The 12,494-nt window shown below is 37.0% G+C and overlaps 1 protein-coding gene across 2 annotated transcripts in view; it reads left to right on the top strand.

Moving 5' to 3' along the window:
• SLC41A2 (solute carrier family 41 member 2) overlaps positions 1-12,494 on the top strand; it is a 130,908-nt gene that overhangs the window by 39,443 nt on the left and 78,971 nt on the right. The window contains exon 3 of one of the 2 annotated variants that reach the window (XM_059934812.1): positions 4,233-4,340. In XM_059934812.1, coding sequence (XP_059790795.1) covers positions 4,233-4,340 — 108 coding nt within the window. The remainder of the gene's footprint in view (positions 1-4,232; positions 4,341-12,494) is intronic. The other variant, XM_059934813.1, reaches the window with a different exon arrangement.

The following is a 12,494-nucleotide window of genomic DNA, read 5'->3' as shown; positions in this document are numbered from 1 at the left end:
TGCCTTTTGGGAGGTCTGAGGTCTTCTGCCAGTGTTCAGTGGGTGTTCTATAGGAGCAGTTCCATGTGTAGATGTATTTCTGATGTATTTTTGGAAAGGAAGGTGATCTCTGCGTCTTACTCTTCCGCCATCTTGAAGCTCCCAGAAGTCTCCTTTTCTATGTGCCCTTCCCCTATTCTCTTCTTTAGAATTTACTGGTATTATTTTTTTCTGTCTTCTTCCACTGACATTGAATGCATGTACATTCATATATATATATATGCTAATATGTGTGTGTGTATATTCACTAAAAACACAAGCAAAAAACATCCTATAATGCTGCTCTTCACCCTGCTCTTCTTTTTTTTTAAGATTGATTGATTGATTGATTGCGGTGTTGGGTCTTCGTTTCTGTGCTAGGGCTTTCTCTAGTTGCGGCAAGCAGGGGCCACTCTTCATCGCGGTGTGCGGGCCTCTCACTATTGCGGCCTCTCTTGTTGCAGAGCACAGGCTCCAGACGCGCAGGCTCAGTAGTTGTGGCTCACGGGCCTAGTTGCTCCGCGGCATGTGGGATCTTCCCAGACCAGGGCTCGAACCCGTGTCCCCTGCATTAGCAGGCAGATTCTCAACCACTGCGCCACCAGAGAAGCCCCCTGCTCTTCTTAATTTATCTTGTAGCTTCCTTATAGATACACACGGATTTACCAAATTCTTCTCTGGAGAGCTCTATTGTTATGCTCTATTGCAAAGATGTATCATTGTTTTTCTACCAAGTGACCCAATGAAGGAGATTTAAAGTACATCAAATCTTTTGTGATTATGAACAGTGATGAAGTTGACTCATTATATGTATGTGCTTGAACTCACGTTCAACTTTATTTGTAGGATAAATTCCTTGAAGTAGAGTTTTGAGTTGAAAATTATGTGCATTTTACATTTGATAGATATTGCTGAATTCCCCCAAAGAAGTTAAACCTTTACGTTCTCACCAATAGTGTAATGGAGTGCTTATTTCCTTATACTCTTACTGACGGAGTATTATCCAACTTTTTGAACTTTACCAATATCACAGAAGAAAATTGATCACCTTTTAATTTGCATTTTTTAAATTATGAGTGAGGTTGGTCACTGGGTCATATGTCTAAAAGTGAATGGGTTTCATTTTTTAAAACTAAGTTAAAATGAGAAACAAATCTTCTCCAGCTCTGGGGTATATAAGTTTTTTAAAAATTGCATAAGCTTCTTTTACCAATTAGTTATTTTTAAACTTTTTCTGTTTATTTTTAAGTTAGGACTCTATGGATGTATTCCTCAACTTGTTTATTCTTTTTTTTAAAATTTAATTTTATTTATTTTTCTTTTTTTTTTTTTAAGTTTCATTTTTGTTTGTCCTTTTGGGCATTAATAGGTTTTTAGGTTTCGAGTATAGGACATATGTAAGCAATCTGACATTATGTTTGAGGTATGGGTGCTTACCTAAGATTCTGGGTATTGACAGACATCTAAAATTAGGTAAGATTAGAAGTTGATTTCCTGTAGGGAGGATTCTTGTGGAGAAGTTTAGCAGTGCATAATAATCTACATAGCCTCAGAGGACATGTCTGTATCGTGGCAAAATTTATAAGTAGGTGAAATTTATTTGGGGCACTGGCTGCCTCAACATCCCCTTTCTGAACTTTTTTTTTTTTTTTTTTTGGCATTACCTCTTCCTGACAGGAAAATTAACTGATAATATATCTTGGTGTTATAGCTAATAAACCCTCAATATTGTTATTTATTACTATGTACAGGCATGGTCCTGAGCACAACCCTATGAGGTAGGTACACTTATGACCTTATTTTAGATGAATAAAGTAAAGCATAGTTTTGCTCAAGTCATAGAGTAAAAGTAGTAGTATCAGAATTGCAACTCAGATAATCTGATTCCAGAGCCCTTTTCTTTGACTAACGTGCTGTACTGTTTCTCACTGTTCTCGTATTTCCCAAACTGTGTGTCTGGACACCCCAGGGTTGCTGTGGGATATGTTAAATTTTTGAGGGAAACACAGTGACATCTCTTGGACACTCTACAGACCACTGACTCGAGGTGGTACAACATATCAGCATTAGATCACACTCCATCTGACATACCTCTGCAAAGCTACATTTTCAGCGGTGCTGGGAAAAAAAGCAAGTGTCACACAAAAATCAATACAGAACAAGAAATGAAGGCGGTAGTTTCCAAATTCCGAGGTTTGAGATGCTGTGCAGTGCCCAACAGATACACACATCCTGTTAGTAAGTACTGTGGTTACATGACTTAAAAATATGATTTATTCTTTCAATTTATTTGTGTTATTTCTTCAGATGGCTACCAAATTGTTAGGAAATAAATACTTATTAAATTGTTTGGACCTAGCTACTTAGTAGGACTGTTAGATATTTCTTTTGGCCTAGGGATGTCATGAAAACATTTCTGAGACACTACTGGTGCTGTAAGCTGAGAAAGTTGGAGAACTTCTGAAAGCTCATCTCTGCAGGTGTAGAGAGAAGAATGCAGAATTTATTGGGCATGAGGTTGGAAATCAATACGTGATAGTTCTTATTGTTATATCAATGCTAAGGTGTAAGTGTTTTCATAGTAATTCTCACAGGAGCATTTGATTTGAATTGAACTTGGAAAGGGTGGTAGTAACCCAAAGGAATGGATCCCAACAGATCCAAAGTGGGATGGCAGTGACTGATAGAGAAATTTGGATATTCTGGTGTTTCTAAAATTGTGTAGGTAGGTGTCTTAATATTGTGACCTAGGTAATCCCAAATTATGTCTAATGTGATAAAAACAATACCTATCTCGTAAGTTTGTTGTGAAGATTAAATGATTAAGCCTAGAACAGTGCCTGGCACCAACAAGCAATCAGTGAATGTTGACTGTTGTTAATATTTATTATTATTATTATCTGTTGTTATTCATCATCGTCATCATCACCGTCATCTCTGAAGGATGCATATCCCACTAGCACAGCAGAATTCTTACCTATCATAAAACATGGACAAAATTGTTTGTTAGTTTTTTGACATGTTAAGGAATCTGAGAGGCTACTGGACCCCGAGTGCTGTTTTTAGGCCCATACTTAATTGACTTGAACCCTGGAGGGATTCCCTTCTCAAACTGTTAAACCAGGTTTTTACCAAAGACTGGTCTGATAAACATTTCCTAAAGCTTCTTTAGGCCCTAGTTCTGCACCTATTTGTAACAGCCTCTAGGGAAACTTTGGGGACAAATTGAAATTTTCTTTCATTTATCCGATGGATTTGTCTTACTTTTCTCACCTGTCTTGGTGTTAGTGACAAGACTGTATTCTTGATATTTTTTTTGGCATAAATTAATATGCTTAGTCCCTAAAGTCTCCTTTGGGACAATCACCTCTTAATAACACTTGTCAAACAGCATTTTGTGTTATTCAATCATTTGTATGGTCTTTTCAGTTTATAAAGTACTTTAATATCTGTTGTTTTCATTATTATGGTATTTCCTCATAGGCTAGACAGGGCAGGTAGTATCTTCATTTCATGGATGAAGAAACTGAGAGCAGAATGGTACGTAACTCATCCAGGATCACACAGCCAGGTTATGACAGATCCGTGCCTAGAATAAGAAATTTTCTTATTTCCAGTTTAGTGCTCTTTTATGATCCTGTGCTCTGCAGCCTCTTGCCTCACACCCTAAAATGGGGAGCAGAACATGGGATGACTCAGAACTCCTGGGGTCAATTCTAGGTCCCATTTTTTGATCTTGGGAAAATCATTTTAACTTCTCTGAATGCTTATTTCTTCATTTGTGAAACGAGCTAATAATATTACTGTAACTTTCCTGTGGGTTGGTTGTAATTAGTGTTGGAACCAAGATTCAAATACAGGTTATCTGGTTCTTGAATCTGTGTTTTTAACCACTAGTTACACTGACTCTTGCCATCATAAAGAGATACAGTAGGCTTTAAGAGTAACAGAGTTGTGTAACAAGCTAGATGTACTATGAGATATAGTGAGTGTATCAGCTATTACTTCCAACTCTAACTGAATTTCTAAAGTAACTCAAGGTTTTAGAACTCTGGAGAATGGCTTAAGCTAAATGTTCACTGATGAAACGACCTGTGTAGTTATTCAAAATGTAGATGCAACATCGGAAAAAAGGCTGAGATTTTTAGAAATCTTTATTCTAAAGTGTTTTTTAAAGGGTATCAGAAAATTCTATTTTTTTTTTTTTCTTACAGCACTGGGAGGTGTTCAAAAAAGTAACAGAAGTTTTCATTTTAGTTCCTGCACTTCTTGGTCTCAAAGGGAACTTGGAAATGACATTGGCATCCAGATTATCCACTGCAGTAAGTTTTTTCCTATACATAAACATATACTGTTTTATCTATACATAAACATATACTGTTTCTCTCTATTGAGGAGAACTTGCACCAGGAAAATAATTTTCTCCTCTGTCTACTGATAAATTTCTGAACCTCAGGGCTATGCTAAGGAGTTATGCCTGTTAATCATGCCCTGAAATCTCCCTGGGTTGTCTAATCTGGGGATTATAGGCCTTCCTTTATCCTGAGAAGAAGTAGCATTCTTGCCCCCTTTCATTCCAGGGCGTTCTGGCAATTATCATCAGTGCTTAAAACATGGGGCAAGTCAGATATTGAGATTCTTTATGGTTCGATGGTTGGTAAATTGTTATTTAAACTTTTTGTGATTGTAAAAGTAATACATGTTTATTATACAAACTGCAGGAAAGGGGAAAAGGTATCAAGAAGAAAATTTAAAACTACCCCCAATTATTTACCTAGACATAATCACTATTAATATTTTGATATAGATCCTTCTATACTTGGATATCTCTACCTATGCACAGGTATATCATAATGTAGATACATACTGTATATTCTAAAAAAAGAACTGGAATCATATATATTCTCTTTTATAATCTGTGATATCCATTTGTAGATACATCATGATCATCTTTCCATATCAATAAATGTAGACCTAGCTCATTTTTATTGGCTGTGTGTTTTTCTGTTGTATAGTTCTACCGCGGTTTAGTCCATCATGTGTTATTGAATATATAGGTTCTTTTTAATGTTTTGCTGTTATAAACAACGTTGTAATGAATATTCTTATACATACAGTTTTACATTCTTTTCTTATTTCTTTTGGGCAAATTCTAGGATTGTAATTACTGTTCAGGAAAAAAAAAACGTATACTTTTAAGGCTTTAGCCACATATTGCAGAATTGTCATCCATAAAGGTTAAACACTTTTGAAAATACTGCTACCAGCAGCGTTCTGAGGTTTTTTAGTAGCCGAAAAGGACATTGTTTTCTCACTATAACATTCTTTGGGGGTTCACCATTGTGGAACCAAGTTATGATTAAAACCATGTAGCTAGTGAGGTTCACTTCAATGAGCCATCAGCCCACTGAACGTTAGCCAAAAATTAACTAAGCCATCGTTACTAATTGCAGTGCTGTTAGTATATGAAGTTTGTTTCTTTCCTTAAAGAAGGTACAACAAATGAATCTATGAACTAGGAAGAAACATTTGTGTATCTAAAGGTAACCAAGATGTGGAAGCTGAACAACCATGGTGTTGATGGGAGCCCTCTTTCACTCCTCTTCCCCTCTCCCCGTTTTTCCCCAGGCAGCTAGCTGTGAGTTCCCTAAGGTTTCTTGAGTGAAGCAGATGCTTGGAAAGGAAATGCATTAAATAATGTTTTATTAACATTATTATTGGCTTGCTCAATTAAGAGAAAATGCTACATATGCCCTATGGAAATTTCTAAGCCCTTTCCTTACATATAAAAGGTCATATAGCCATACTCTGCCCAGGCAATAATGAAGTATTGGGTGTTAGTGAGCTCTCATAATGTGCCAGCACTGTGCTAACTGCTTTACAAGGATGTCTCTTAACAACCCTATGAGATAAACACTATTCCTGTTTTACAGAGGAGGAACTGAGGCTTTGAACAGTTGAGTGATGAAGGGTGATTCCTGAGAGCTATTTTATATTAGGTGGTTAGGGAAGACTTCTCTGAGAGGTGGTGTGTAAGTTGGAGCCTGAATAATAAAAGTGAGTCAGCCATATCAAAATCTTGGAAAAGACCATTCCAGGTTACATTGTATCTAATCAGTGTAATGATGTCAGTGTAATAATGTCAAATATTTATAAGCGTTCTGTACAGATTCACTTTCACAGTTGAGCCTGTGTAACTGTATGTCTATGTAGTAAACAGAGGCCCATGTAACCGTATGTCTATGTAGTTTAAAATTAAACAACAAGCTTACAAATTTAAAAAAACTTCTAGAGACTTTCTTTCCCTGGTGGCGCAGTGGTTAGGAATCCACCTGCCAATGCAGGGGACACGGGTTCAAGCCCTGGTCTGGAAGATCCCACATGCCGCAGAGAAACTAAGCCCGTGCGCCACATCTACTGAGCCTGAGCTCTAGAGCCCGCGAGCCACAACTACTGAGCCCCCATGCCACAGCTACTGAAGCCCGTGCACCTAGAGCCCGTGCTCCGCAACAAAGAGAAGCCACTGCAATGAGAAGCCCATGCACTGCAACGAAGAGTAGCCCCCGCTCGCCACAACTAGAGAGAAAGCCTGCACGCAGCAACAGAGACCCAGTGCAGCCAAAAATAAATAAATAAATAAATAAATTTTTAAAAAAAAATCTCTTTCTGCCTTGGCAAATACAGTATATCCTTTGATGATCTGGAAGTCCAAGATCAAATTTAGAATTCTTGGACTTCTTGGGTTCTATTTTGGAACATAGTGATGTGGAGAGAGCCAGCCCCTGGTCTGACGCTTGCCCCCTTCCTTCTCCACCCTTGACCCTGTGTCCTGCACTTTGAAAGACCTCACACATACCTCAGACCTCACGTTCATCTATACCCCAACAAACAGCCAGCCCTTGAGCGCTCCTTGGCTTGGGCATGCACCAGTGGTGGCATGGTCTGCCTTCAGGAAGACTGGCTTCAGGAAGAGGCCATTGGGCTCTAGGCCATTTAGTCAGGGAGCTTTATGATCCCAGGTATCTGGAGTGTGGCCTAGAAGGTGATGAGACACAGGTTTCGAGTGGGCACACTGCTTGGGCCCTATGCACTCTTCATTCTGAGGAATGGAGCATAGCTAAAGGAGGGCCAAAGTGAGGCCTTCTAAGCCATGGGTCTCAGAGCTGAAGTCCCTCTTACAGAATTAGAGAACTACCGATTCTAGATTCCAGGAGTGAAAACTTCTCTTGGCCTAAGGAAAATTACATGACATAGAAGAGATTTAGAAGCTTCCTTGTGATGTACTTCTGCAAGATATTAAAACAGGATGGAAAAGTTATATATTAAGAAGTGTTGCTTGAACAAAGTAGCCATAATATTATACTCTGAAGGTAGCAGTCACAGGACTTACTAATAACCAGTGGTTGCCTACAGAGAAAGCAGTTCTTTTATTGGAACCTTCTTAAGTAACCAAATGGCTGTACCTTGAAGTATACAAGTATCTCTTACATGATATCTGTCCTATCATTCTACTCTTGAGAAGGTACTGAAATTGGCGTGAATGCAATAAAAGCTGAGATATAAATGGAAATTCACTACTTTTTGGTGTCTTGGAAGCCAGTCACATAGCTCCATTGTTACACTTTTAGATCCAAGGTTTAAATGCAAATTTTTCTCAAGTGATCATGTGAAGCAGTAAGTATGTGTAAAAACATTAAAATTTAAAAATGTGTTAGGGCAACACCCTTTGACTCATCTGAAAATATTTAGAAAGCATCATTATCAAGCAATATACAAAATTTCAGTTTATGCAGTTATTTCAATGAAATTGCATCATCACTATTAACCAAAATGTCAAACCTGGGAATTAAAGAGGATATAAGTCCTTTATCAATTATATTTCTTTCCTAATATAATTAGGAAAGAAAGCCAAATAATTTGATAACACCATCATTCTCAGCAGCATCTAGACTGGCAAAAGTAGCCAAAAACATTCTTGATTGTCTAATGACTTCATTTGAAAGTGGGCATCTATATAGTATTACAGATATGAAGTATAGTGACCACAGGATCAATCTAGCAGCCCTCAGTGCTAAGAACTTATTTCTCAAAAATTTAATAATAAGATGGTAATAAGATTTTTAAAGTTTGATTAAATTTCACATTTGTTCTAATCTCCTAGAAGTTCATCATATAATGGTGACATTGGTGTCAGCTGAATATTGATTTTAACACTTGGCCATTTGGCATCCAACTGGAATGTGTGTCTAGTATACCTCTAGCTTTTGTCTTCAAAAACAAAACAAAAACTTTTATGTAGTTTTATGAAGGTTTTCAAAGTTAGTGAAATTACATGCATGTGTTCCATCTGCCATCTTTTCCCAGTGATCTACCCTTGCATTATGTTTTAAGAGCTGATGGGTTACCTAGATAGATCTCAATCCAAGAGGCTTTTTGACAGGAGAGGAGAATAAAGAAGAGGTCTTGAAAAACAAGAGTGGCAACATTTAAGGGAGAAGAAAGTTATTAGAATGAGAGTTAAAAGGTGGCTTTAGTTTCATTTTGTTAGAAAAGGAACTTTGTTCTGATAAATATAGTTAGGCATACCAACATTTAAGCAACTTGATAACTTTGCCAGGAAAACTGAAATTTTGGCTAACTTACCCCGAAGAAAATATTTCTAAAAGCAACATTACCCAGCATTTGTTTAGATTCAAATAACAGATTAAACATGCCAATCCATTTTGAAATAAGCCATGCCGGAGGGAATCCGGTTAAAAAAGAATATGCTGCAAATTAAATTGTCTAGTTTGATTACGTATTACCATTAAAGCTGAATTTAATCTTAATCTTTTTATTTGAACTTGATTTGTTGTGGTGCCTATATTTTATATTAGATATTTTTATCAAATGTCTGATTTTATTTATTTGTCTGTTCATATTTAAGACAGGAGAACTCCAAAGCTGATTAGAAGCTCAGCTCATGGTGTTCACTGCAGGGTCATCTAGCTGGACCTTTCTTTGGGGAGATGGGATGGAGCCGCTATTTTCCACAGGTCAAGAATTGGGTCACTGATTTATAAGATATCTGAGCCGTAAACTAAAGGAATTACTCAGTTCTCTAAGCAATTAAAACGCCATAAACTAGATGAATATACCATGTTATCATGGCTTGATGCCATGAGTTACTACTTTTCCATCTACTAATTTGTTTACTTTTATTTTTTGAGGCTATTTGAGATAAGAATGTCCCCTTTATTGCCAGGGCCAGAGACAGGACTGTTGTTGATTTGTTATATTAGTGGTTCTCAAAGTGTGTCCTTCTGAACAGCGGCATCAGCAACTTGTTAGAAATGCAAGGTCCCAGCCCCACTCCAAGGCTACTGAATCAGAAACTCTGGGGTGTGGCTCAACATCTGTATTTTAACAATCTTTCCAGATGATTCTGATACACATCAAAGTTTGAGAACCACTGTGTTACATGAACAGCATGGAGGCCAATAGGGCTGGGACCAAGTGAGAGAGGGGGAAAGTCACAGGGTGTGAGATCACCTGTGGGTCATTGTGAGGACGTGGGTTATTGTGTGAAATGGGAAGCCTTTGGAAGGTTTTGAACAGTTGAGTGATGTGATTTGATAGATGTTTTTAACAGATTATTTTGACTGTTGTGTTGAGACAGAGCTATAAGAGGCCAAAGACCAAAGCAGGGAGGCAAGTTGAGAGTCTGTTGGAATAATACTGCAGGCCAGAGATGAGGTTGGCTTGGATCAGGGTGGGGTAGTAACAGGGGATGTAGTGAGACATAGTTGAAGTCCAGAACTCATTTTCAAAGAGAGTTGTCAGAATTGGCTGATTGATTAGCTGAAATTAAAGACCAGGAGTTGTCACTTGAAATTTTCTCTGGATCTGAGAGGGGTAAAAGTAACCAAACTAGAAGATGGAAAGCTAGTAACTTGTGGCATCAAGCTAAGATGACATGGTATATTCATCTAGTTTGTGGTGTTTTAATTGCTTAGAGAATTTGATCTCAAGGTTCCTAGGCAGAGTACTACCATTCTGATAGAGTGCTGGAGAATCATTGTCAGCTGTATTCCAGCTCTGATGCTCTATTTGCTATTAAAGCAATTCTGGGTTAATGACTTCTCAACAACAAAAACCCCAAAGCCTCACCTTCTAGAGACCCTTCACTGGCTGTTCTCTACTTGAAATTTTTATTACCCTTGACTTTGAGACCCCACATTCTCCTCACTCACCTCTTTCATGGTTTCTTCTTAGTTTACTTTTTCTTTGCTCATCCTCTTGATTTGAGGTTTTCTTGAAGTTTCAGTACCTTTGTCTTACATGTTCTCCATCAGTAATTTCGTGTAGTCCACCACTCCTGGCACATTGCTGACTCTCAGATTTGTATCTCCGGTCTCTTTCCTGTCCTCCGGAGCTGATTGCACCACTCACTACATTCAAAATTAAACTCATTATCTTCTCTCACTCTAACTGTGCTTTCTATCATTCTTGTCAGTTTATTAATATTACCAATCACCTCCCCTCTATCTAGTTACTCTCTAGACTGTCAGTTCCACCTGTGAAATCCTCTTCCCTTTCCCTTATGCCCCACCTGCCACCACCTTAATTTAGTTGCCTATTGTCTCTAATTGGGATGCTGTAGCAGATTTCTAACTGTACTCCCTTGTTCCAGGGAGAAGGATGGATGAGTATAATTTTTTTTTTAAACTTAAAACAAGCACAATTTAAAAGTCAGCTCTTTCATCTATGGTCAAAATATAATTCTTTTAAAAATTTTACAATTTTTTTTTCATTTGTGAAAGTAGGAGTAAAAATCATTATAGCTATAGAAGGCCAGTCTATGATTACTTTAATCTTTTTGCTCCATTAAAGTCTTGTCTCATTTTTATGACTGTCTGCAGTAGAATCAGGTTAAACAAGCTTATAGGATTTTAAGGAAAGCCTATAAAGATAGAGAACTTAAAACATAAGATATCGGATACAGCCTACTTACTCAATCTGTTGAAGGTCAGTTGTATTTCAAATTTGTTATTCTATGAAGCTAAAGATTAAATGTTCACAGATAGAAAAGATATTCCAATAAAGTATGTTTCCTGTTCTAACAAGGGAGATTTAATAATGATGAATCCAAATCAACTTTATCTCTCCCTCTTTTACTTCAGTCAAAATTTATTTCTAAAGGTATAATGATTAACTTGAATAATTTTTCCTAGATTTTTATCTTTTCAACAGTAGATATATGTTATAGTAGTATGTTATCTACTATGTTATAGTAGATATTCTTACAGATATATAACAGTAGTATATAATTGAAAAATAAACCAAGTACAGTGATTCTATAAATTGCTGGGTTTAAGTTCTGTTATCTGAGCTCTAAAATTTTCTGCTTCTGAATGCTGAATATAAAAGAGTCAGGAATGATATTCACTGTCCTAATGACACGATTTTTAAAAAAAAGTCTTTAAAACTATTTTCCAGGAGTAAATTGCCTAGCACTTTTCCACTCTAGGCAAAAGTGATTTTTGTTGCCTCAAACCTTGATTCTCTGAAATTACTTTGAAACATTCTACCTTTTTAATTCATTAATTGAAAAAATATTTTTGAGCCCTTTCTATATGCCAAGCACTACTCTGTGTGCTAGGGACTCTGCAATAAACCAGCCGGAAAATGTTCCTGCCTTCATTGAGCTCACATTCCAGTGGAGGCATGTGAAGTTGGAAAAAACCTCTTTCCCTAATAATTTTACATTAGACTTCCCATTCAAACTGTGAAACTTCTAAAATAAAGAAAAAAATAGAGCCCCCAATAATGATGTTAATAACTATGGCATAATTTAGGTACCATCACAGTCTCAGTATTATTTCCTAAATTTGGCATAATTCTAAATTATATGTGTTCTTGTCATATCCTGATTGTTAAATACAAATGAGATTGCATATTTCTATTGTTCTTAACTTTGAGGTATGTTTCTTAAGTTATGAATACCAACCCATAGTCATAGCTTTGTGGAGTGGAACTGCTTAAGTTTAATCTAGAACTGTTTCAGTCAACTAGATTTTTAGCTCTCTCCCTTCTTTGAAGCTTTATTGAGGTATAATTGACATACAAGAAACCACACAAATTCAGTCTTAATTTGATGAGTTTCAGTACACAGTATGTACCTGTGAAACCATCATCACAATCTAGACAGTGCACCTAGAGCCCAGTGAACAGATGCATCACCCCTGTACATTCAGAAAGATATTAGGGTGTGTGTGTGTGCGTGAGCGTGTTTTAGTATATTGTTTTATTATCAAAGATTTCAAGCGTGTAAAATTCTGATAGCGTTCCCAATCCAGTTAATGGCAGAATAAAGTGGTTGAGTGAAACTTCCCAGAGAATAACATTTACAAAATCTGGATGATAAATTATTTGCAGGCAATGGAAAGTGATCAAAAGCAGGTAGAAACTAGAGTTTACCCTTAAAAGACCATAAC

The sequence above is a fragment of the Balaenoptera ricei genome, chromosome 10, assembly GCF_028023285.1.
Source record: "Balaenoptera ricei isolate mBalRic1 chromosome 10, mBalRic1.hap2, whole genome shotgun sequence".
Taxonomy (NCBI): Eukaryota; Metazoa; Chordata; class Mammalia; order Artiodactyla; family Balaenopteridae; genus Balaenoptera; species Balaenoptera ricei.
Note: the sequence above shows the minus strand (reverse complement) of the source record. Positions and strands in the feature narration are given on the sequence as shown.